The sequence below is a fragment of the Anoplopoma fimbria genome, chromosome 14 (genome assembly GCF_027596085.1).
Source record: "Anoplopoma fimbria isolate UVic2021 breed Golden Eagle Sablefish chromosome 14, Afim_UVic_2022, whole genome shotgun sequence".
Lineage (NCBI taxonomy): Eukaryota > Metazoa > Chordata > Actinopteri > Perciformes > Anoplopomatidae > Anoplopoma > Anoplopoma fimbria.
The window spans coordinates 7,668,989-7,695,827 of NC_072462.1; the positions used below are offsets into that span (position 1 = coordinate 7,668,989).

The 26,839-nt window shown below is 42.1% G+C and overlaps 3 protein-coding genes and 1 long non-coding RNA gene across 6 annotated transcripts in view; 2 read left to right on the forward strand and 2 right to left on the reverse strand.

The window, feature by feature from the left end:
• Window positions 1–1,347: 1,347 nt before the first annotated feature.
• pigo (phosphatidylinositol glycan anchor biosynthesis, class O) lies at window positions 1,348–10,771 on the reverse strand. Its single transcript, XM_054612225.1, is given in 12 exon segments — window positions 1,348–2,890; window positions 3,741–3,811; window positions 3,902–4,086; window positions 4,708–4,911; window positions 4,993–6,462; window positions 6,465–6,588; window positions 6,725–6,907; window positions 8,233–8,392; window positions 8,620–8,743; window positions 8,834–8,977; window positions 9,735–10,213; window positions 10,523–10,771. Coding segments are annotated over 11 exon segments (3,273 nt in total). The 5' UTR covers window position 10,213; window positions 10,523–10,771; the 3' UTR covers window positions 1,348–2,760.
• Window positions 10,069–16,982, forward strand: LOC129102199 (uncharacterized). Its single transcript, XR_008531709.1, has 3 exons — window positions 10,069–10,146; window positions 16,695–16,769; window positions 16,873–16,982. It is a non-coding gene; the product is annotated as an uncharacterized LOC129102199 (long non-coding RNA).
• LOC129102197 (stomatin-like protein 2, mitochondrial) lies at window positions 13,202–17,952 on the reverse strand. 2 transcript variants are annotated; one of them, XM_054612227.1, is made up of 10 exons: window positions 17,889–17,952; window positions 16,889–17,041; window positions 16,689–16,788; window positions 16,542–16,600; window positions 16,349–16,450; window positions 16,103–16,237; window positions 15,428–15,572; window positions 15,253–15,332; window positions 15,033–15,161; window positions 13,202–14,925 (listed from the first exon to the last, which is right to left on the reverse strand). In XM_054612227.1, exons 2-10 carry the CDS (start codon window positions 17,012–17,014, stop codon window positions 14,833–14,835), a joined length of 969 nt encoding a protein of 322 aa, XP_054468202.1. In that variant the 5' UTR covers window positions 17,015–17,041; window positions 17,889–17,952; the 3' UTR covers window positions 13,202–14,832. The 2 variants fall into 2 exon arrangements, with proteins under 2 accessions (XP_054468202.1, XP_054468201.1); XM_054612226.1 differs by having other exon boundaries at window positions 17,757–17,939.
• Window positions 17,953–20,349: 2,397 nt separating this feature from the next.
• LOC129102001 (protein unc-13 homolog B-like) overlaps window positions 20,350–26,839 on the forward strand; it is a 71,688-nt gene continuing 65,198 nt past the window's right edge. For both annotated transcript variants that reach the window (XM_054611908.1, XM_054611909.1), the window contains exon 1: window positions 20,350–20,582. In XM_054611908.1, coding sequence (XP_054467883.1) covers window positions 20,561–20,582 — 22 coding nt within the window. In that variant the 5' untranslated portion in view covers window positions 20,350–20,560. The remainder of the gene's footprint in view (window positions 20,583–26,839) is intronic.

Here is a 26,839-nt window from a genome sequence, read left to right on the forward strand (position 1 = left end):
TGTAACCCAAGCATTGATTTTAAAGATGTCAATTATTTTCTCTCCTGTTCAAGCTGTCTTCAGCAAGCCTCTGATCAGCAAAACTGCAACGACGGCTCTTACAAATATCTCCGCTTTCATTCTAACAAAGTCCATATATTGTTGGAAATGAATGATGCCATTATATGAATAAACACATTTCTTAAAAAATCATTTTATTCACACAAACTGTTTCGTACAGTCCGATAAAAAGCTAATTAACTTGACCAGTAAAAGCCCAGTGGATCAGTAGTTTTTAAAATAATCAAACCAGCCCGTCTTGCTCATTAAATCAGTCATGGTTCCACGCTACGTTCAAAGGCTCTCCCATCAACTTTTCTCCCCCATTCTGATGTTTGGTTTGAGCTTCTTCAGATTGTCTTCACCATGTCTACATGACACGTGATTGGCTGATTAGATATTTGTGTAAAATTGCAGCTGAGCGTTTCGCACTGGTTCCTATGTGACAAAAAGCCGATGGGATTATTCCATTGGATTCTGGATTATGGAGCAAATCAACTCTGTGGTAAACAAACATTTATGATACTTACACATTTTGATCGGCAAGATACTCTTCACAAACAAACACCACTTGAATTATTTTTGAAGCTTAAATGCAATCTGAAGAAGAAAAAATCTAACATTAATCGCTGTGATGATGCTTTGGAGTCTCATTTAGCCACTTTTTTAGCAACCACCTCTTTTTAATACGTAAAGGCTTCAAAATGAACGAAAGAGGTATCTACTGACGTATTTGATGTAGTAAAGCAAAACCTTTGTGTTGATCACAGAATTTATTTCAGGCAACAAACCAAAAACCTATTCAGAAAAAAACCATTGACTCCTGCACCCAAGTTATTTTTATTACAAATGAAATAATGACTTTGTGGAAAACAGGTTGTAGGCAGGCCGAGGCAAGAACATAAAATATATTGAATATAACCTTTGCCCTTTGTAAGAAGTGAGATGTTTGACAACTTCCAGATTTATGGAAAGTGGAAATGTGGAAAAGCCCCGGTGAATAATGAATGAAGCGCCGTGACTGATGGGCAGTAAAAAGTAATGGCAGCACCCATCTCCTCCATCAGGTCAATAAACGAAACATTAAATATCACTTTTGAGCACCGTATGAATAGTTTGCTCTGCAACAATAAATCAAGTTGAAACGTGGAATGCACCATAAATCCCAGCAGGGATATCTGGATATATATAAATAATCGTGAGGCCAAGACATCACGTAAAAAAGATTTATTACTTTTTCTTTTTTACAGAATGAAAAACTTAAAAATCTTAATTAATCAGATATTAATATATTATACATTTTAGAACAGAAAAAAGAAAAAAAGAAAAAAAAAGTACCCCGTCATCACTCAACCTAGCTGAACCATCACTACAGCAGCCGCTCTACATGACCAGTCGCTCCAGTACAACCATCAGTACCATTGCATTGTAGCCAATTCAACCTGAGTCAACATTCATTGGATATCATGCATTAGCTAATGAGCTTTAGCTGCTGACTGCAGCTGGACACACAGTAGATCAAACGACAGATGCTGACTCAGACCTCGAGCAAAAAGTAAATCAACGGTTGGCGTTTTTGCAGATCCTGGATTTAATGTAATGACATAATTACATGAGAAGAAAATCAAAAAAGGCATTGGTCAAAGCTAGGCACCTATTCCACTGAAAAGGATGAACGAGGCCTTATTAATACAAACATTTGATTTGAGATTTTAAAAAAATGCATCATTAGTGATTAAAAGAATCTGAATTATAAATAAAGTTAGGAACAGATTAAGGGACTGAAACTGTGTAAAAAAAAAAAAAATTCACAGTAATACTATGTGAACTGGCAGTAACCAGACATGCTGGTTATTTCAACATCTTGAAAATACAAAAAGTACAAAAAAAAAAGAGAAAGAATGGAAACATTCTTCCAGAACTTGCACTTGATGACGATGGATTTCACCAAATGGAGCAGATCTGCCTGCAAATTGATCACTAAGCAGCTCCAGACTGGGTGGCAGATCGGCTTCAGTGGTTGAAAGTGGTCATGTTATTTATTTCCTTTAAATTTCATTTCCCCCCCTCTTCATAGTATTCAACTTGCAACAGGCCAATTTGTATCTAAAACGCTGTTGCTAGCCAGCAGTGACAGTTATGTAACTAGTAAACTGTTTTCTGTTTTTGTATTTAGTAAAGCTATTTTGGCTGCTGCACCGTGACCCACTTGCAAGTCTGTCTGGCCTCAGAAGGTTTCATCCACGCTCTGGATGAATCCCTTTTGATGGGTTAAGAAAACAGGAGTTTAGAAGAGACATTCAGAAACTGCTGTTCCATACATGACCTTGTACAAATAAAAGCCTTCAACCTCATGAGCCGAGTGAGGTGGTCTACGAGCTTATCGTCTTATCTTTGTAAAAAAAACAAAAAACATCTTCAATGCGACTCAGGATGCAGTCAGTCCAAGATGTGAGGTTCCCAAAGTCCCTCTGGCTGAAGAGGAGCCGGTCAGTAATGCACAACGTAGCCCTCAAAGGAGTTACAATAAGTGGCAACCTCACGCCACCCGTTTGTGGGGATCCTTACGCTAGACACATGATGGCAATGTTTTTTTTATATTTTGTTGTGAAGGATCCAAGTAAAACATTACAGTGACACCACCACCGCCGTGTCTGTTTTTCTCTGTGGCACAGTGAGCTCTGGTGGACTTTCGCTGGTAAAGCAGCAGCAGCGCCGTCGCTACCTGGATGCATCGGGGAGGAGTTTCTTAAACCAGCGGGCCACGGCCACGTCCACTCTCAGCACTAACGAGACCCCGATCAGCAGAGACACGCTGCTCACCAGGAACCCCGAGGTCTCAAACATTAACCTGGAAGGAGAACACAGAGGGCTCTGTTACTCCCCAATACCCAACTTGAAGTCAAACTTTTTAAATCAAACAAATCTATCATCTCCAAACAGGCTGTACCCTCGTACTGACATTTTTTTTCCCTAAATCCACCGACATAACAAGACGTTTCAAAAAGTAGCCATTACTCCAAACACAACATGCTTATTCAACAATACTTAAGAAATCTGTATTTTCGTTTTGTTTATTACTTAATGTTTCTGATTTTGATGGCATGATAACAAGCAACGAGCCTTCCTCGTAGCACTTACTGCATTCGTATTAGTTGTTGCACTCACTGTATTCGTATCAGTTCGCTGCACTTATTGAATTCGTATTCGTTTACTGCACTTATCCTATTCGTAGTAGTTTGTAGCACTTATTATATTCGTATTAGTCTGTTGCAATTATTGTTTTCGTAGTAACTTGCCTCTGCACTATACTTTTGCTCTGGTTTATGCTTTAAGATGCTTGTTTAAGAAAGGAGATGCAATTATGACTTCTGGTGACTAGTAGTTCTCTTGAATACCTATGTTGAATACACTTCCTGTAAGTCGCTTTGGATAAAAGCTTCTGCTAAATGACTGTAATGTAATGTAAAAAAATAACATTTGTAAAAATAAAAATATTTAAATAATGGTAAGAATTCCGTTTTTTTAAGATAAGCAGAAGTAAATATTTATATCTTACAGTGGTTGCCTACAGTAAAGTAGACCCTCACTAATGTGCATTCCCTGTGTTAGCAGTTAGCAGTAGCACCGTGTCCACATCCTCAGAAAGCCTTTACTGTTAGTGAGCTTGTGTGAGCTGGAAAGTCCATTGGGGTACTTACTTGGGCGCAAAAACCTTCCACACCATTAGGTGTCTCCTGAGGATAGCAGCAGCACAGACTGAAGCAAAGACCTGAGAAGAGATGAGTGGAGACACTGACTCGCACGCTGTGGTAAAACAAATCAAATGGAATGGGGCCGACCGAGCAGAAGAAAAGCGTACCTGTGCTCCGAGAATAAAGAGGTAGCGCGTTGAAAGCTGTAGGAGGGCCGAGCTGAACTGCTGGGGGTTTTCTCTCAGCCTCATCTCCATCACGGCGTCCTCCCCCTCGTCCCCGCAGGCTCTTCCTCCCCTGCTCCCACGCACCTCACACACCAGGGGCCAGAACAGCAGCAGCGGGCAACCCACTGAGGACGATGACACATGGACACAAATGGGAATCAGCGAGGCGCAGGCTCACAGTTTGATCTCTGCACCGAGTTGACAACTCTTCAAATTAACCGCATTAGTAGATTTCAAGTTTCTTATACATTGTTCTTTCATATTTGATGTGTTTTATAGTTAATCAAAAAATGTATCAATTACTAACACTAACTCAATTTTTTTATTTTTGTTATTATTATTTGATTTATATAAAATAGTATGCATTAACCTTGCTTTTAATCATGTTGTCATAATAATACATTTTCTTCATCTTTTGTACCTTAACTAAGCAGTGTGCCATCATTTTTGGGGTGGAATTTATTCCCTTTCTTGATTTCACAGTTTTTAGAACTGTATAAAACCTCCATCTAAAACGTTAAAGTGTATTGTATGCATTTTTAATCATATTCATTTGAAATATTCTTTAATCTCATTAGTTATTCTTTATTTTCTTATCTTTGTTTGTAATGTAACTTGCCTTTTGTTCCAGCTAAATCCTATTACTTGTGCAGATGCAACAGCTGTTTTTTTTTTTTTTTTTTAAATCATATTTTAAAAATATCATATTTAATAGAAACACTTGCTGCTTTTCTTTTTATATCTACCTGAGAACAAGATGTGTGAGGCAAAAGTGTTGAGGGTGACCAGGGAGGCAGGCAGCACTGTGCCTGTGTGGCCATCGGGGAATCCCACGAAGGCGGCGCCCCACTGGATGGAGGGGAAGGTGGGGAGGTGACCCGTGGCGTGGAAGAACTGGGTGGCAGCCAGCGACCACAGCACCACTGGAGTCCAGGGCACATTGAAGCCACCTGAGGGAAAGGAATCAGAGAGAGGGTCTTGTCATAATGGACAAACAAAGCACAGAGAGAGAAAGGTGACGAGAATCTCACCGGAACACGTTCCTTGCTGCCCACTGAGGTTGGTGGAGGAGGCGTGAATATGCAGCAGAGCCCCCATCTCGAGCAGCAGCAGGAGGAAAGACAGAGCCATGGCCTCTGGGTGCAGCAGCAGCAGGCCGATCCCCAGCAGGCCACAGAACAGCAGCAGAGGGGCGGAGTAGACCGTCCCCAGTCCGTAGGCCTCCACGGCGGGCCCGTCGTCCGCCTCGACACCCCCGCTCGTATCTCCGTCTTCCAGGGAGCGACGCATGCGCTGGTAGATCTGCGGGATGAGATGGTGCAGCTCGGCTTGGGGGCTGATGCCCGTGCTGGCTCTGTAGCGTGGCGGGGGCATAGATGGAATTCGCGCCGAGGCCGCCGCCCTGGTCTTCGCGAACACGGTGAGGGGGTCGAGCCAGATCAGAGACAGCCCCAGTCCCAGGAGGCAGAAGGCGACCCTGGGGAGGGCCAGCTGGGCCAGGCCGATCAGCTCAGCCAGATTCCTGAAGCTGTCCTCTGGCGTGGCACTAACGGCCCAGTAGAGCGCCAGGCACACCGACAGCAGCAGGAGGACCCAGCGGGCCGTGAACACCGTCCCACTTGTGGAGTTGAGGTTGCCGTAATGGCGGAGGCAGCGTCGCAGTAGATACGTCCACAGGCCCAGGGCGAAGACGGACAGGACGTAGTGGAGGTTCTTCAGCCGGCTGTCCTGCACCCGGGACAGGGGTGAGAGGAACGGGGACGGCTGGCAGGAGCCCTGCTCCTCCCGACAGGCGTGGAAGGAGAGGGAGAGGTAGAGGCTGCCGATGAGAAGCCCCAAGCAGGCTAGGAGGGTGCCGCTTTCTTTCCTCACAGTCGACGGTGACAGCGCTGGGGAGGGCAGGATCCCCGCCGCCTTCAGGGGGTCGTGGCTGGGGGGCAGGAGCAGGCCGTCCCAGTTGAGACGGATGGGAATATATAGAGCCAGGGAGAGCACCAGAAAGGTCACAGCGCGGCCCTCTGCAATCACGTAGCTGTCTGAGAGCAGGGAGGCACAGCGGAGGAGCGGCACCAGGAGAGGTGGGGCGAGGAGGCGCCGCGGGGTCAGCCAGCCATACCACCTCGCGGCTCTGGATCCGTTCTTTACCACAGGGACGATTCCGGATCGGCGAGCCCTCCAGAGGAAGAGCAGTTCCGAGCTGAAGGCGGCAGCGGCCAGGCACCACGCCAGCTCGATGTAGCCCCGCACACTCAGCTGACCAGCGGCCGCGCAAATCCCTGCCATCAGCGCTGTGACGACCGGGGCCCTCAGTCCGGGTCCGTCCTCCCTGATCAGGGCAAGGGACAGCTCGGACAGGACGAAACACGACAGGCAGGCAAACGCCAGGATGGCCAGACCTGCTGCCATCTTAAGCGGGTTGAACCGAGCCCAGGTGGCTCGGCAGGTGTCCCTGACGGAGGTGAGGTAGGCCTGCAGCGAGGCAGCCAGCCGTGGGGAGGGGGTCGGCCTTGTCGAACCGTGTCGAGGTACTCCGAGGAGAGGCGGGAGAACTCGGCCTTCAGCTGAGAGAGGCTCTCTGGTGGGATGTCTTTGGCCATGCCGGAGTACGTCTCCAGGAAACGGTTGACCTTCAGAAACAGAACCATCATGAAAGGTGAACTTAGACACGAAATAAGAAAACATACACACTTACTGAACACACTCCTTCAAATGTGAAACTGATGTTTTTCCCCAGTGGACACAGTTTGTAACTGAGCAGACTACCTGTTTTGCATTGATCCACAGCGCCTCCAGCTGGCTGAGACCTCCAACTGCGTCCTCCGTCTGCCCGTGAGGAGGAAACACAGGCAGGAGAACCTGCCCCACACTGCTGTACGGGATGGGAACCCCCAGCAGCAGAGCCAGGGTGGGGACCAGGTCTGTCTGGGGCACCACGTCCGGTTCGCTCTACAAACATGAGGAAAATACAAAGATTACTAATACTCTTTATCTGTGATTTAAAGGGCTGCTCTTGTATTAATAGAGGTCCAATATGTGACGGAAAGATGTATTAAAAGTAAGAAAATTCTAACTTTAGCTGCTATGAGTTGGTAAGTTACATCTACCATCGAATGGAATTGACTGTCTGGTAAGATTCGTAACCTTTTTTTTTTTTTAAATGAAGAAAAAATAATTTAAATTAAAAGTTTTTCAATTATGGAACTCTTTAATCACACTGCGCTTATGCAAATCAGATGGTCACTTTTCTAGAGCGATGTCCACGCAGCATCAAATTTGTGGAACTGAACGGCCAACCGTGAAACTAAAATGATTGCGCACAAAATGTTTTGACGTTTCATATCTGTAATATAGCAAACACAGACATAGATAGAAGCTAACAGTAATCGGATCATGTTCCTTACTGGCTCATCTGTGGACCAGATCTGTTGTTTTTCGTCTGTTCGACAGCATTTGATGTTCTTTGACATGGTCCGGGAGTCAAAGCTTTCTTTCTGCCAGTTATTCACAGATTATAATGAGTCTGTTTTTGTAAACTTTCAGCAGTCTGACAAAGTGCTCATCTCTCACACTGCATTTCATTTACAGCTAGTTACCGGATTACCGGAATGTGGCATTTGGCAGCGACAGGAACAGGAAATCAGCAAAATCATTCTAACTGAGCAGAGACTATCATCACATGGTTTTAATTCTGTTATTACATCATAACCGTTCTTAGACATTCATAGAGCGGCTATGCTTTTACAAAGCTGTGTGGTTATTATCAATTAAGAACCATAAAGACTTTGCAGTCCTGGTTATAAATAAGTGTCAGTATATTATTTTACTATATTAAAAAGTGTGTCAGAACTGGAATTTAATTAGGCTTATTACTGTTTTTTTTATTAAACCTGTGATTAATTTGGACTATTAGCACTTTTTTCTTGCACTTTTAACACATTGTTTCTATTATTTTTATTTAATTATTTAAATGCAAGCTCATTAGGATAATAAAGAGTTTTCTTTAACACTGTGGCTTATGTTTACATTACTTGTAGATTTAAAGTTATGTATTTGCCAAAGCAATCTACAATCTACCAACGTCAAGGTATTTTCTCGTAGAGGTTAATCATTCATCTAAAATTTGTCCTTGAGAAAACAGACTGAAGAGATGTTTTACATTTGCCTTTACCCCTTTTTTCTTCTCAATAAACTTTCCCTTAAGCTGCACAAAACTGCATGACTTGCTTCACATTCAAACACACTGTGGATAAGGCTCCTCCTCTACCACTGACCGGGGATGGCGGTGCAGAAAACAGAGGGGAAGGACTGTAGAGGAAGATGGCGGCGTCCGTCTCCTTCTGACTTTCTCCGCCGTGATCTCCGGTGTCCGTCATTCCGTGATCTCCCATCACTACCAGCAGGGTGTCATTCTGGAGACGGTCCATCACAGACCTGCAGAGGAAAAAGCATGGAGAGGGTCAGAGAAAAGTTTGGGGCTCCTGCACTAAGAACTTATGATGTCTTGGATGTGGAACTCAATCAACTGCAGCCATTGTTAGTTTGACTCCTTGATAAGTAACTATCTGGCTCAGCGTGTAACAATATGAGTGTTGCTAAACGACACATTATGATGACTGCCAGCTGGGGGGGATGCTGTGAAAACAAGCCTGCAGTCTGACCTGATGACTCCGTCCATCTGGGTGAGCTTGTCGGCCATGGCCGGGTGGTCGGGTCCGAACCTGTGACCGCAGTGGTCCACTCCGAGGAAATGGGCAACCAGGACGTCCCAATCGTCCCCTACCACTGTCAAAAAAAACAAAAAACAGCAAGGGACAGACGTGAGGCGGGAGCACAGCACAAGGACAGAGCAGAAGCTAAGATCTAAACACGTACTGGTGGTGTAGAGGTGCTGGAGGATCCCGTTGTCCACCGTGTGCAGGTCCTTGACGTTGAAAGAAGGGAAGGGCAGGGAGCGGTGGAACTTCTTAGGGAAAAGGTTCTCCCAAGTGTCGTCGCCCATGAACACCACGCGTTTGCCTGTGAGGGGACACGCGCATTTCAAATGAACAAATCTAGACAACGTCAACGAACATCTGTATACGTCCAACACATCTCTAGCTTACATTTCAAACAGCACTTGAGAAAAACACTGAGGTGTAATTAATAAGTTGGACGCAAGCAGAAATAAATCCCCTCTGTATGGTCATAACAATAACAAGTGACATCAAAAGTGAGAAAACAGAAGCAGAGGTTTGATTCATTGTTAACTTATAAACCTTAATGTTTCTAAGATACTCTCCTGATGTTTTCCTTGTTTTGTTTTTAAATACAAACTATCACAAAAAGAGTGAAATCAGCAGCTCAGCCTGGTCACTAACCGCCAAAACTATGGAATTCCCAACCCGAGGCTTGGAATTTGGAAGATGCAAGCTCCGTGAAGATTTACCAACAATTGAAAACATTTTTACTCAGCACTGACCTAAACCTAACCTTGCCTCCTTTTGATGTATTGCTTTGTTTTATGTAGTATTTGTTTTCATTCTTTCTTTTTCCTCACTTATATTTTAAACCATGGACTGCTCTGGCAGTTCATCTTAAACCCAAAACATACTGTATAGAATTACTTCAAACTGACATGCTGTGGTTTAGAGCAGCTAGACATCAGTGCAGCTCACTTCAGATGTTATTCTGCTCTTTGATAATCCATGTTGTGCGTTTACTTTCCTCTTCAGTGCTGCGCATAGTGTCTTGTAGTATACTGCCTGTCACAGACACAACCGTGTAAACTACTCACCCACTTGCCCAAACTGGTGGATGAGGTTGTCCTCCAAGATGGCACTGGACGCGAAGTTGTTCCCCACGTCCACAAAGGTCGGCAGGGAGCCGGTGGTGAAGCCCTTGATCCTCTGCATGGTGGTCGTGGGCGGGTCCGCGCGAAACGGGTACAGGCGGCTGTGGGCCGGCCTGGCCGACACCGTCTCCTCCAGCACGGGCAGCTTGTTCTCGTAGGGTCGGGGCGAGGCGTTGTCGGGGTCGAACCACGCAAAGTCGATCTTGAGGGCGTCGACGATGAGGAGGACGGCCCGACGGAAACGAGGCCGGACGCGGCAGAAGTCCGCCGGCTCCTCGCCGGGCTGGAGCACGTCCCCGCAGGTGCTGGTCCTGTTCACCTCCAGCCTCACCAGCAGGAAGCCGCCGACGAACAGGTAGATGCCCACAAAGTACAACGCGCACACCCAGAGGAGCAGCCACAGCACCGGGAGCCTCTTCATTCTACATGGGGAGAGGAGAGGAGGAGGGGGGGGGGGTACAGGTTTAAAATCATTCCATGCACACTTGTTTCACACAATGTAAAGAAAAAAAGAAAAGTGAAATGAACTGTGAGTAACACCTGCTACACGAGATGCTAGCGCAGGTAATCATTCACAAAAAACCCTCAAATGTCCCCTGAAGCCAAAAGCGTTATGCACGCCCTGCTGAGACGTGCCCGGTGGTATTAAAAAGCTTACATTAAGAGGAGGAGACGGTGAATAAGTTAACGTGTGTTAGCCGCCGCTAGCTTGTCCCGCATTCGTCACTGACCTTGTAGCAGTCGGGTTTTCGTCCTCTCTCTGCCGGAGGGCGGAGGGGGGGTGGGGGTGTGTGTGTGTGTGCTAACGACACAGGGGGCACAGGTGCCTCAGGTAAACGGAGAACTGCGCGACACCTCCCTCACCTTCATATGGACTCCGGTACAATGAGATTAGGTGGCTGGTGACAGCTAGGAACTACAGCGCGCATGCAACCGGGCGGAAATGCGGGGCCGGGCAGTTTTCGATGTAACACCAGGTGAATTCTGTGCCCTAAACTCGGACTTTCAGACATAGCTTGATAATAAATGAAACCCAAACCCTACCTAGCGTTTCCCTGATATTGGCCTATCCCATTTTAAAAACATACTGAGGAGGACGTTTTCAGCTGCTCTCTAAACAGTCAACATTAATATCACAGTTTAAAACTTTAAATGGCATTTAACTTACTGATTGACGGAACTGTACTAATGATAATGGATATCCGTTTTGTTTATTTGGAAAATGAATACATTGATTTAAAACGCAATGAAATGCAATGCAGCCAAAACCACACGTTTCCATATCGTCTGTGAGGCAAAGAAGAGGGCAGAAACACCCTCTTCATGACATCTTTAAACAAGCAAAGATGTGTCGCTCCGTCGTTATGTCAACGAGCCCAAAACACTTTTTTTAGAGCTTTTAAATACAAAGTTGTCATAAGCAACATTTCCCACGGACAACTTTTAAAGGAAAATTACATTTACTTTCTTGTGATGATATGTTGGCACAGGTCATTTTTTTAAGTATATATGTAACACATATACAAAAGTTTTATTTATATTATATATATATATATATATATATATATATATATATATATATATATATATATATATATATATATATATATATATACAGTGGGTACGGAAAGTATTCAGACCCCTTTAAATTTTTCACTCTTTGTTTCATTGCAGCCATTTGCTAAAATCGAAAAAGTTCATTTTTTTTCGCATTAATGTACACTCAGCAACCCATCTTGACAGAAAAAAACAGAAATGTAGAAATTTTTGCAAATTTATTAAAAAAGAAAAACTGAAATATCACATGGTCATAAGTATTCAGACCCTTTGCTGTGACACTCATATTTAACTCACATGCTGTCCATTTCTTCTGATCCTCCTTGAGATGGTTCTACTCCTTCATTGGAGTCCAGTTGTGTTTAATTAAACTGATTGGACTTGAACACCTGTCTATATAAGACCTTACAGCTCACAGTGCATGTCAGAACAAATGAGAATCATGAGGTCGAAGGAACTGCCCAAGGAGCTCAGAGACAGAATTGTGGCAAGGCACAGATCTGGCCAAGGTTACAAAAGAATTTCTGCAGCACTCAAGGTTCCTAAGAGCACAGTGGCCTCCATAATCCTTAAATGGAAGAAGTATGGGATGACCAGAACTCTTCCTAGACCTGGCCGTCCAGCCAAACTGAGCAATCGTGGGAGAAGAGCCTTGGTGAGAGAGGTAAAGAAGAACCCAAAGATCACTGTGGCTGAGCTCCAGAGATGCAGTAGGGAGATGGGAGAAAGTTCCACAAAGTCAACTATCACTGCAGCCCTCCACCAGTCGGGGCTTTATGGCAGAGTGGCCCGACGGAAGCCTCTCCTCAGTGCAAGACATATGAAAGCCCACATAGAGTTTGCCAAAAAACACATGGAGGACTCCCAAACTATGAGAAATAAGATTCTCTGGTCTGATGAGACCGAGATTGAACTTTTGGCGTTAATTCTAAGCGGTATGTGTGGAGAAAACCAGGCACTGCTCATCACCTGCCCAATACAATCCCAACAGTGAAACATGGTGGTGGCAGCATCATGCTATGGGGGTGTTTTTCAGCTGCAGGGACAGGACGACTGGTTGCAATTGAAGGAAAGATGAATGCGGCCAAGTACAGAGATATCCTGGAAGAAAACCTCCTCCAGAGTGCTCAGGACCTCAGACTGGGCCGAAGGTTCACCTTCCAACAAGACAATGACCCGAAGCACACAGCTAAAATAACAAAGGAGTGGCTTCGGAACAAGTCTGTGACCATTCTTGACTGGCCCAGCCAGAGCCCTGACCTAAACCCAATTGAGCATCTCTGGAGAGACCTGAAAATGGCTGTCCACCAACGTTCACCATCCAACCTGACAGAACTGGAGAGGATCTGCAAGGAAGAATGGCAGAGGATCCCCAAATCCAGGTGTGAGAAACTTGTTGCATCATTCCCAAGAAGACTCATGGCTGTACTAGCTCAAAAGGGTGCTTCTACTCAATACTGAGCAAAGGGTCTGAATACTTATGACCATGTGATATTTCAGTTTTTCTTTTTTAATAAATTTGCAAAATTTTCTACATTTCTGTTTTTTTCTGTCAAGATGGGTTGCTGAGTGTACATTAATGCAAAAAAAAAAAATGAACTTTTTCGATTTTAGCAAATGGCTGCAATGAAACAAAGGGTGAAAAATTTAAAGGGGTCTGAATACTTTCCGTACCCACTGTATATATACATACATGTACATATATATATATATACACATATATATATTAAATTACAAACACCATTTCAACTTTGGTATATTTTTTTCCATACCTGTACAGATTTAAAGTCATAGAAGCAATTTTTGAAATATATTGATTGACACATAGACCATACCAACTTTTGTATTTTTTTTTATTTAATGGTAAGTTAACATTGCTGAATGCAAACACTAACCCAAAACATGGAGGTCAACTTTAACATCCATTTGAGTCTTTCTTGAACAAAAGTAAAGATTATTCCAGACATTACATTTTAGGAAGTCCAGCTGTTTCTGATTAATTTGTATTGACTACTTCCTCTAACATAATTTTATATTTTCAAATAAGTGCTTCATAACGGCCCGTTCCACCGTGTCATAAACGGAGCACCCTTCACTTCATTAGAGGCTCAAATAACATATATATATGTGGCAATTTCATTTTTATGCATTATTTTTCCTTAACCTGTTACCACCACTGAAGCCTTTAAAATGACAAACTTGCTGTCTTTGCAGAGAGTCATGACATTTAATAAATATATTCCATAAGACAAAAGTGGTGAATACTAACGTGAAGAGGAAAGGAACACTTGTTCCAAGGGCTGACCTTGTATACCAACTAGTTATCAAAAAAAAAGAGGAGAGAATTAAATAATGTTTCAAAATAATATTTCTTAAGTAAATACTAGATCAGGGAGATATTTAATCTAACGTGGGCCAAATTTCGTACTAATTAAACTTTGAGACACTTTCCACTAAATGGCATCCATCCAGATATCACATGGTCCCAAAGATGCTGAAGACAGGAGAAGAATTGTCACTGATGGCTGTAAACAAGCCGTTTATAAACTTATAATTACCCTGTTATTATTAATGTACCAACAGAACCTGAATGCTGTTATCTGGGCCGGCCCTGAAAATAGGACGCAAGAGGAGAGTACATTCAACACAATCGTAGGTTGCACTTAAAGCAACAGTGTGTAGGATATATTGGCAGAAATTGAATATAATATTCTCAACTATGGTTTTCATTAATGTATAAAAACCTGTATTCTTTGTTAGCTTAGAATGAGCCGTTTATATCTAGATAGTAAGCAGATCCTCTTAACGGAGTCCGCCCATCTTGGGACGCCATGTTTCTACAGTAGCCCAGAGTGGACATATCAAACACTGGCTTTAGCGAGAGCCTTCTGTGTTTTTTGATGTTACCAACAAGCCACCGTAGTTCCCCGACACGCTTGGAAAAGGAGGGAAAGGCAAATAGGTAATCAGTTGGATGTACTCTGCAACTTTACCACTAGATGCCACTTAATCCTACACAGTGCTTCTTTAAACTTTAACCCTTTACATCCAATTCAACTGGGTTTGTGCAACAATACAAACCTCAACAGATCTGATGCTCAAAATAATTAATGTATTCTAATAAATCCCATATTTTCTGTTATACAATTTCTCCACTTTGTCAGCCTGCCAGAGTCACCGGTGCTTGAGTATATTTTTCAGAAGCCTGGAGTTAAATTCTCAAATCTGACTGAGCGTAAAGAATGGTCAGTGAAGATTAAAACTCCTCTTAAAAAAATATGTGATTTTTCCCCAACACTCCCAAGGCAAAAGATCCCAGAAGTTTATGAAGTTGGCAGTTTTTTTTCCTTCTGTCCTGTCAGGAGAAGGTATGTGAAACTTTACACACACACAGCTTTGCCTTGGAGCCAAAGACTGCTGCTTCTTCTTCTTCTTCTTCTGCGTCGTTCTAGTGTTTGGAGTTCATTCACAGAGTCTTCTAATGCTACTGAGATGATTGGCTTCCACTGTTGTCGCTCTTCTTTTCTGCCATTACTTTTGGGCTTGACTTTGCCAACGCGCCATAAATGGTCATAGCCTGAGTGCAGGGAGAGAGAGTCCAAGATGTTACCATATAGATTCAAGAACGACTTAAAAAAAGAACCCTGAACATGAATACAAATTATGATCCACGTGTTTCAATACCTGTGTGACCATTCCGCTGATGTCTCCGGGGCTCGTGGGCAACAGGATGGTGTTGGACTCTTTGGCGAGGTTGGAGAAGGCCGACACGTACTGCTCGGCCACACTTAGCGAGGCTGCCGCGTCTCCATTCTGTACGATGGACAATAAAAAAAATCATCAAAATCCACTTCAAATAAGACTGCGATCATGTATATATCATTAAAAAGAAAGCCCTCTTCACCTGCTCAGTCAGAGCAGCAGACAGCATACTGATAGCCTTAGCTTTCGCCTCTGCTTTGGCCAAGATTGCCTGGGCCTCACCTGGAGGGAAAAGAGTAATTGATTAGTGATATATAACTCATATATATTATATATATATATATAACAACCGAACCGGGTCTCTTTAGTGCACGCACCGGACGCTTTATTGATCTGCTCCGCTTTTTGACCCTCCGAGGCCAGAATCTGAGCTTGTTTGTGACCCTCTGCGACATTAATGTCCGCCTCCCGTGTCCCTTCCGACTCCAGCACCGTTGCTCTCTTCTTCCGCTCGGCCTCCACCTACAGGGAGTAAAATAAAATGCGTGTTGGGGAACTTTTTTTTTGCTGTGTAAAATGAAACCTCCTCAGGATCTGTACAAAAAAACCCAACATGTTTCTGAGGATTTAGAAAGCTGCATTTGTTGCTGAAGTCATAAAGTGGGTATAAAACCCACTTCTCTTTTAATGACATGAGCGAAAACTCGCTGTGTGTTCCAATACCCATACTACCATACTATTTAGTAGGAGAGAAGAAGATTTACTTTGTCTTAGTACATAGAACAAACTGCCGAAAATACCAGGATGTCCAACTGCATCCGGTCGCATTTTGCAGTATGCAAGCTTGCATGCTTTTTGTTCGTATGAGCAAGAGGGTCAAAGTTCAAGGTGTAGTAGTAGTCTCGATTTAATGCATACTACATGCAACAGTAAGTACTTTGCAAGGGCAGCTGCAGTACGTACTAAAAGTATGCGATTAGGAACAAAGTGTCCATCTGCATGAACAAAAAAAAGGATGAGTTGACTTTGTTCATTCATTCAGTTCTCCCCACCTGCATCTGCATGGACTCTTTGACGCGAGGTGGAACATGGATGTCCTTGATTTCATAACGGAGGCACCGGATTCCCCACTCGTCTGACGCTTGGTTGATGGAGTGGACAATGTTGGAATTTAGAGACTCCCTTTCCTTAAAAATAAATCAATTAAAAAGTTAATATCTAAAGTAGTCATGACATCTTTTAGATTACAAGCGTGCAGAGCAATGTGGAAAAAAACAGCAGGGTTTTTTTGTCATTACCCGGAACACTTTGTCCAGTGTGAGTTTGCCCAACTCCGACCGCATGGTGGTCTGCGCCAACTGTGTGACTGCATATTCTGGATCCTCAACGCCGTAACTGGCCTGGGAACGAACACGGCAAATAGAAAATTCTATTACTATGATCAGACTGAAACGACACAAGGGAGCAGTCAATCATTAGAGCATTGCATACCTTAAAAGGGTCTAGGATCCTTAAGTAAAGCACTCCATCAATCTGTAGTGTGACATTATCTGTAAAAACAAGACTCACTTGAAGTAAACTGTACGTCTATTAACTCTTGTCACACATTGAATTTGATCCGATATATTGATCCCCCACCTAAAGATACTGCGGACTGCTCTGGTACATCGATGACAATCTCTTTGAGACTCTGCACGTAGCGAACTCGGTCAAGTAAAGGTATGAGGAAGTTTAAACCCTAAAAGAGAGAGAGAGAGAAAAAAAAGGTTGTCAAGCTTATGTTTTTTATTCCACATGGTAATATTTGGCATTATCTGAACAGGAAAAAGGGTGGATACCGGCTCTAAGATCCGGTGGAAGCGACCCATTCTTTCCACCACCCAGGCTTCTTGCTGGGGCACGAACAGGACCACGGTATTCATGGGCAGGCTGGACGCCCATCGCTGCTGGGCCGGTGTGACCATCAACCTCGGGGCAGCCCGCTGGGTTTGCTACAGACACAGTCAAGAAAAAGAAAAAAAAGCGCTATCAGATGTGGAACTTCTGTTTGATGACTGAAGATTTTTTTTAATCAATCTTCAGAACATGCTTTTCAAACCAAAATCCTTGCTAAAAAGTTCATAGCACTTGTATTTAATAGGAAAATAAATAGGGCTGCAGACTACAGTTATTTTCATGATACTCTTTTAAAGATATGAATTGATTGTTTAGTCTATAGAAAGTCAGAAAACTGTGCAAAATGCCCCTTACAATGTCCAAGAGCGATAGCTGACATGTTCAGATGGTATGTTTAGACCAATCCATATAAAAAGATTTAATAAAAAGATTTTGCTTCTGCTTAGTTTATTTTTGGTTTTGGTGATTTGCTCAATACATCAATTTTTTTTTTTAAATACAGTATGCATTTTAGTGTACATTTGACGTTATTGATTATGTATAGTTCAACACTGTAAAGGTTTAATAACACATAATAGTACATTTTCTATCAGGGTTAATGGTAAGGATCTCAGTCAGTGGTCAGCTAACTAAAAGGGGGTCTCATGTGATCTTTTACGGATTCACTGGTGCTTATATCGGGATGAAGAGCGACATTTCATGGATTATTAACACTCTGCTGCACGCTGAATGACGGCTGAGAAAGAACCGTCCTACAGAAGGTTTGCACGAGCTAACAAGCCGGATATGATTATAAGACTTTTCATTTACCTGCAGAAGGGCGCCGCCGGTCCGACACAGCGTTCGCAACATTATTAAAATGAATTTCAGTGAATGTGTAAAGGTTCGGCTCTCGTAAAGTGGACTCTACACAAACTCTGTAGTCATGTGTATGACCCTTACCAGTCAGGAAATGAAAGTTACATCAGTGGTGCAGCGGTGAAAAGGTCCGTCAATGCCGGCTGCAAAACCGGCTATGGTTCCGTTAGCAGGATATTGGTATCGACAACTAATTATCCTCCTACTACTACTACTACTACTACTACTACTACTACTACTACTACTACTGCTTATAATATTAACAATAAAAATAAATTAATAGCAATAATAAAATAGCAGTTGGAACTATTAGGTTAAGCACCTCCTCCTCCTTATAAAAAACATTAGAGTAAAACATTTTAAAATAATTATAATAATATTAAAGTAGCGGTAGTAAGCAACTGGCTAAGTACTTAATTGACTGAAAATAAACGTTTCACATTTTGCTATGTATAACTCATTTAAAGAAGCAATTGATGACCAATTGCTGCTTACTGGACTTTGAATTAAACTCTGTATTGTTTACTCTGTAGCTTTATATCTTTTAGCTAACGTTACGATACAGCTATTAAGAATTAACTATAAAACAAAGGGGGGGAACAGCCCTTTTAGCTACCCCGCAGTTTAACCTCTCTCAGTAGTCTGAATACATTAGAAAATGTCTGTTTTACATTAAATAATAACAGAAACTATGGTTGAGTTAATTATGTATCTCTATTTCCTGCCACTTCCATCAAAAAGGTTTTTAAAAAACAGTATTGTGACTGTAAAACGATAAAACACTACAGTAGATACGTTTTTTCCCCCACAATCCCCTGCAGTAACGGACTGTACTGCATACACGTTTGACACTATACAATTTTGTTCAATTTACAAAAATATCATCGACAGTGTCGGTCAAATCCTTAAATATTCCACATTTGATGAAAAGGGGTAAAGAGCAAAAGAGTGTGACAAATGACGACACATTTGAAATACCCACAGTTATTCAAGTTTTTATATCCACTCTTTCTATTAAACCATTCAATAAATGGCTTCAGGACCAAATGTAGTGACTCACTAATTACGCACGGTGGTGCTGTTGGTTCTGTCTTTGCTCTGTTACAGTCGTACGGCGTAGTACACTTTACTCCTGTTGACACAATTTAACACATTGTTGTATGGGATCCCTTGGTTTATATCATGCCTGTTCATAAGGCAACTGTGCATGGGGCACATAGAGTGTTAGCCTACGTTTGGCAAGTATATATATATATATATATATATATATATATATATATATATATATATATATATATATATATATATATATGCTCAAGGCATTCTACCAGTCTGTGGTAGCGTGCTGGGGTGGTGGCATCAGGACTGGAGATGCCAACAAGCTCAACAAGCTGGTGAGGAAAGCCAGCTCTGTGGTGGGTCTGGAGCTGGACAGTCTGGAGTCAGTGGGTGAGAGGAGGATGAAGGCCAAACTCGGAGCCATCCTGGACAATCCCTCTCACCCTCTCCATGAGGAACTGTGGCAGCTGGGCAGCTCTTTCAGCCATCGGCTGATTCTACCAAAGAGCAGGACGGAGCGCTTCAGACGCTCATTTGTGCCCACTGCCATCAGACTGTACAACAACAGCGGAGACCACAGTCTGTCATCATGCTGACCAGCCCCCCCCCCATGTGGATATACTGTACATTTGTTATTTGTATTCTTATTTTTTATTTTATTGTATAATATGTGTATTTATTATCTGTTTCTGTGTAGTTGAGCTGCTGCAACACTTGAATTTCCCCATGGGGATCAATAAAGGAATATAATAATATATATATATATATATTTTTTTTTTTTTTTTTTTTTTTTTTTTTAATTGGTTGTACATTGAGTGGGCAGCTTTTTTTTTGTAAATCTCTTCGTCATGAAGGGGTTGCTTATCCTGACCTGAATTTAGACTTAAGCTAAAAAACAGAGAATGGATAAAACTAAATATGTGAGAAGATTGCATTGATAAGGTGCATTAGAGAATAAAAATAGAAAAGAAAGAGAATTGAGAAACTAAGAAATCAGTGATCTTATCTGTGTTGCAGATAAATACGTGAAGTCAAACGTTGTACATAATTAATGTATCGCTATTCACATTCACATAAAGATACTTTTCAAAAAATAATATAATATATATATATAATGAATATTAAAGCCACAGGTAAAGTAAACTAAGTCAAAAGGCAGCTATCTTAAAAATCTCACAAAACGGCTCAAATGTCTTTTTTATAATTTTTCTATTTTCTTTCAAAATGTAACTTTTACAAAAAAAAGTTACAGGAGTTTGGTCTCATTACAATTTGTTTACGTCACCTGTTTCTTCCTCCAACCTTGTCCCTCTCAGCGATTCGTCAGATTTCTGTTCTTTTAAATGGCCCCGCCCTCCAGCGCGATGCCGCATCCTCATTGGTCACTGAGGACGCCAGTAACAGGTGCTTCGACCCCGCCTTCCCCCTCTCCTCTGTGCGCCCTCAGGTTGTTCGTCAGTCCGTGTAACCTGGGATGAGACTTTTGATAATGGCGTGGCCGCGGTGGGGGGCTGCCGCTCTCTGCCCGAGTCCAGCACCGGAAAACCACCTGTAAAACATTCATTTGGAGTTTACCGGCGATTTGAAAAGTAATTGAACCGCCTGTGACGATGCCGGACGGAGTAAATCTCCGCTGAGAGGCTGCTCCGCAAAACTGTGTGAAACTACCGGACTGTCGCTGGAAGAAGCGCTTTGCCATGTCGTTACTGTGTGTCAGAGGTAAGTTGAACTTTTTCTTTATTTTTTATCTCATCACGCGGTTAGAAACGACACCACAAAGTGTTTGACACGTCAAAGTTACACGAGGAGTTTGTTGTATTTAATCAGATAATGTCAATGAAATCTGGCCGAGCAGGTTTCCTGGCAGGAGGCATCCCCCCCCAGGGACAAAAACATGGGCTTGTAGCCTACATTTGACCTGTCGTGATTTAACTTTAAAACCCCTAAACTGTTAATAATATTAATGAAAAATATTAGTAACATAGCTGTTTCCTTAACTAGAATATGTTGGCTCTATTTTATCGGAGCTTTGCATTGACTGCCATACCAGCTGTTAACGTTATAGCCTAACATAACCACCACTGACCTGTGGTGTATTGACACCAGCAACAACAGAATACAGTTACCATTAGCATCAGTTATGATCAGCTTAGGATGATCAATTCAAAATCAGAGTTATGAATCAGGAGACAAACAATCTGATATATATTGATTGCGAAAAAGAAGGGTTGTTTGATATTGAATTAATCAGCTGATACTTAAAGGGACAGTTCACCACGAAATCAAAAAAAATATTATTTTTCCTCATACCTGTAGTTAGCTATTCATCATTCTAGATTGTTTTGTTGTGAGTTGCATAGTTTTGGAGACATACGCCGAAGGCCGAAGAGATGTCTGCCTTCTGTCCAATATAATGGGACTATGTGGCAATAGGGTTGTGGTGCTCAAAGTGCCATAAAGATGCATTTGAGAAACTCAACAGCAATGTCTCTTTCCAGAAATCAAGACCCGATTCCTCAAGATCATCTATAAACCTTTTAAGTGAGCGGTTTCATGGAGGAACTATTTTCTTTCTACCCTAGTTTCTAGTGGAACTGTCTCTTTAAAATCACACGTACAGCAATGTTAATACAAGTACTGCTCATTGTACCTTTGTTGGATACTTTATCTTGTCCGACAAAGATATCAACAATGAATATATGATAACAAAAAAAAAATATACTATATTTTTATTCATAAGTCCAAATGATAATTACGATATAACCATTATCTTTTTTTGTGTATTCAAAACAAGTTTAAAGTCATCCCGACATGGGCACGTTTCTAGACAATAACAAGACTGAAGCAAATGAGGCTGGGGTGGGTTAACACTAAATAGAAGTGGGACAATCCTTGCTGGCCGTAGCATCCTTTAACGCAGCAAAGCGCATTATGCAACATCCTGTTCTGTGCCAACAAGACCAATGCCCAGCAATTTCATCCATTCTGTCATGATGGAGCCAAGAATAATATCATTTTTATACAAGGTTTTTTTGTTTTTTTTAAAGGGCCTCAATCATTACTTTTTACTTTACTCCTCCTCTTCTTTTGCTTTTCTGTAAATGAGGTAAATATTTATTTTAAACTCTTGAAATTTTTTTTTTTTTAATATATATATCTAGAGACGAGTGCAAGGGATCAAATCTTGGGGCCCCAGAATTCAAAAGGATTTTGCCACAGGGAGCACTGTACAGAGACTCTTGGGGGCCGTCAAATACAAATTCTTTGAACCGTAATATGCAGTGTCTATAAATATGAAGTTTCAAAAGTGTATTGGTGAAGCTCTGGTGGTGACCATAGGAGCACTTCAACAGCACAGACCTTAAAGCAGCAGGCATGCACTCAGTGGCTTCACTCACACATTTTTTTTTCAACAAAATTGTGTCATAATGAGTTCATGAGTGTTTTTTTTAATTCTTTACTTTTTACGCATCATTTGGACGACGCACACATGAGGAGTCCCCTCACGCACACATGTGGAGTGGAGCCGCTAAGCGAGGACAAAGACGTCTTTGTCCTCGCTTAGCGGCTCCACTCCTCATCCCTCTGCGTGTAGATGTACTTCATGCCTCTCTCCCTAAAGGGCTCTCCACATTACTCGCTGCCTCTTCATCAGTGCCTGGTCGAGAAAGATGGCGTAACGTTGCTACACCTTCTATGCCTCCTTTTGGTTATACTTTTTGCTTGTAACTTTATTTTTTATTGAATAAGAAGCCTTTTCCAAGGGGTTAAAAAAAAAAGATCAGTCTCTGGGTCCAGCCCTATAGATATCATCAAACATTTGGGTCAAAAAGTTAATGGTCAGATAACTATGCTAGGGTTTGCAACTTTTTTTGTCTGAAAGCAGAAAGTATTTTCATCCCTCTATTTTTTTTTCATCACATTACTTGAAACAACATTCAGTTTGAAGCCAGCATATGTAAGTCCTGTTGACAAAGTAGAAGGAGGTGAGCACAGTGCTGAATTTTAGAAAAAAAAAGCTTTTGAGGGTATTTGGCGCCATTTTAGTCTGATATTATTATGATTTTACTTTCAGGGGATAACCACAAGCTGGACACTAGCCAGTGTTATGTCAGGAATAGATATCCTGAATGTTTATGAAAACCCAATGTTTGGCACACTGAGGCTTTGTGTACATCACACCTAATTCTCTTCAAATATCCCCCAGATACCTCCATTCTTGCACGTTTACGTTTCTCTCATGATCGGAAGTTTCTTTGATGCCCTTGCATGGTATCACTATTGTAGCACCCCGTCTTCGTCCCCTCATGTTGGACTGGGATGCTATAGTGACTCACTATCGCCTCCACAAGTGGTATTACAAGACATGATGGGCCAGGGCTAGCTTGTTAGCATGTTAATTTCGGCAGATATCTTTGCAACACAACACATTGACATAACGTCTTAACACTTCAATCTTTTCACATTCTGTTAATGATTTGAGTTAATTTTTTGAATGTTTTTAACAAAAATTCTCGTTTTCCTTGGTGCTCAAACTCTTATTTCCCTATTTCATAAAAATGTAGTAAATTCTTGTGATGCTAGAGAACACAATTGCTTTAACATTTAACAGAATAGGCATAGTGCCTACAATAAGACACATCAGTCACTTCACATGTGGTACTCAAAGAAACTGCAGTGATCAAATCAGTCTTGCAGCAGGTACACGACACATTTTGGATGTGCAGGGAACACAAAGCTCAACAGAAAAGCAGTGAACCTGTCTGCTCCTTCTAAAAAAAGAAAAGAGAAAATCAAAGTGTTTTTCTGTGAAACCTTTACAACAAGCCTCAAAAAGACGTCTTGCATCAATACACCAGGCCGGGAAAGAGAAAGGCTCCTCACAGGGAAAAGGTCACAAAAGAGGCGAGTCAGCTCGGCCCAACTTCCTTCAGAAAGTTCAGCCCAATGGCTTCGACAAACAAGAGTTATTGTGCTAAATGTGTCATAGAGCTAGCGCTCAGTCCATTTATGGATTACAGGAGTTATGCAGCCCTGAGATAACGGAGGGGAAAGGGGTTGTGTGATTAGCTGATGATGTGACTCATACCCTGATTGCACAGCTTGACAATGTTGCTTATTTATTGGTAGTCGAGATGCCCCATCTCCATGGCAATGTCTTTGCACAACAGATAAGTGGTTGCCCTCACAAGTGGACATGGGGGGGGGACTCCTGCTGCGCATCAGGCCAGGGCTGACTGGACGCGTGGCTCACATGTTCCCCATGATGCAGCAGTGATGTGATCCAGTGACAGAAAACCTGGTATTTTCCTGACACTAGGGAGTGGTAGCTGGAATACAGGCCATGAGCTATCGGTTGGCAGCTTTTGTGGTAACGGTTTGGACTCGGTCTCAATAGGGTCTCCTGTAAGTTTTCCAGGGAAGTGGTTGTGAATTGAAGTAGATGACAGTATTTCCCTTATGGTCCATCACCAAGTGTGTCATGATCTGCTCAAAGTGTCCTGGAGGTTTTTACTTGAATATGAGGAAGTGACACTTCAGCAAACTCCTTTGGAAGGTGTTAGAACGTGAGACATTTAAGCGATAAAGCAATTTGAGATTCCAAATAGCTGATAAATGTTGGTTACATTTAGGGCTGAACCGATACCAGAATCAGGAAAAGACTCTTGTGCAGCATAAATGCCTGATCGATCATCAGCGAGTATGTGAGTCTTCATACCGATCAGATATCACGTTATCATATCATTTATTAGCTCATTTACGCTACACAGGAACAGCAACAACACAAGTCACTCGCTACCCCGTTCTGTACACTACGTTGCAAACAAAAAATCTGTTTTGAAATCAGCAGGAGGAGAGCTAGTTAACGTTAGCTGTTAGCGTGTTAGCCTGCTTGGCTAAAAAAAATGGAGCTCAACAGCTAACGCTAACAGAGGTTTCATTCAGTTACATTACAACACGTTCAAGCTCTGTTCAGTAAAAATGAGTATGGGGCAAAGATACATTTTAACATTTTCATGGCGTGTGCAGTTGTGATCTTGTGAGATTTTGCTCTTTATGAAAGGAACTTGAATAAATACATTTTTTTTGTAGGAGATGTTTGTTATACGCAAGTTCAGGTATTGGGACAGAAAAAAAGGTATTGGAGCATCTCTTGTTAAAATATTATAAATGTTTGTGGCAAGCAAAGCCTTTTGGTCTCGTTTGGTGCCAGTAAACTAGCTCCGTGCTTCCTGCATCTGTCCTGGGGTTTTATCGCTGGCTGATCAGTGTCCAAACAGGATGCTGAGCTTGTTTCATGCATCACCACTCCTTTTGTATGCTGATTCATCTGTTGACATACGGGCAAATTAGTTTTACTCCAAAATTGCAAACAGTGATGGAGCAGTTCTTTGTCCCGGCACACACTCCAGTCATTCAAGCTTTATAGCCCCGGATTAAGAACACAGTAGTGAACCAAACTGAAGCAACACTGCTTGCTTGGAGCCTGCTGACTTTGACTCCGCAGCTCACTGTGTTGTTAACAAAATATATTACAAGAAAATAATGTAATAAAGAATGAGAAACAGAGGCCCCCGCAGGACTAGAAACGATAGATCTGCAGGAGGAGTGGTTGAGTGTAGTGAGCGGCAGACTAGTGGAATTATGAGAGAAAGAGGCAGAGAGAGCGCTTAGAGATTGTGGGAGTAATCCCCTGGCCATCTGTTGCTCCCTCTCTCCCTCTCTGCCTCCTACACTGATCAGATCCAACAGCCAGCACAAAGCGGAAGCTGCCTGCAACAGCAGTAGATCCATGGTGTCACTTCCTGTTCATATACTTTCCTGCTCTCTGCCTCATCTTCAGGCTGATGATGTCCTATTTGGAACATTCCCACTTTTGTCAATTTCTTCAAAGGTCCTTAATACCTTCCTTACAGATTTTCTTTTATATTATATATATATATATATATATATATATATATATATATATATATTTGAACTAGTTTAAGTATAATGTATATGTTGGCTTTTGTCCAATTTATTTAAGTAGTTAGAAGGTTAACGACTATAAAGGTGTAAATAGTTATGGTGGTAGGGCAACATTTATTCTTTCCTATGCTGGGGTGAAACTTCCACTTTTAAATCCAAAAATCAAAGTAAACCTTTATGTAACCTATACAAAATGTTGTTCTATTTTGGTGGAGTAATATCATCATCAGTATGACTCCACAGTGTGTCTTAACCAATAGACCTTTTGACTTGACGTGGTAGGAAAAGCACAGGTGATACTAATAACATTAATAATGCCTCTGTGTCCCCGTAAACCATGAAAGTGTACCAGTGAGCCAGTATGCACAGCACCAGGGCCGTAAAATGAAGCAGGGAAATGTAATTCAGCCATCACTTATTTAGTCATTTACACCTGTATGACAGGTATATCTAATATACACCTGTATATCTAATGTGAAAAAGGCCCATGAAGCCCAATATTCTAACATGGAGGTGAAAATGCTGTTGAATAACTTGTTGTGCAAGGCACTACAAGGATTTCCTTTTTAATTTGATATCGATGCCTCAGTATGAGCTACATAAGGTTGGCTGTTATGTTTACAGAGCAATATACGACATTCAGTGCGTTAGGATAGCACCAAACAACTATTTGCTATGTTAAGATAGAGTGGAGTAATGTTTCCCTGAGCGAAGAACGAAATCGCTCTCCATGACAGCGTCGTCGTGGAAGGGTAGCATCCATCCTCTGGTTCCCCCTCACAAAAAAAAAAACGAACGTTAGCTTTGTTGGCACGTTTCAATCCCGTATTATGCACCTTTAAAATAAGGTGGAACATACCCGTAAAATAGTTCTCTCTTAAGATCTTATATGTTTTTTGTTTTCAAAGCTACAAGGCCATTTATGAATTTACAACATTTGCTACAGTTGAACAACCAAAGGAGTGCACCAGGATCAACTGACCAAAAACATGCACATGCTTCCATAG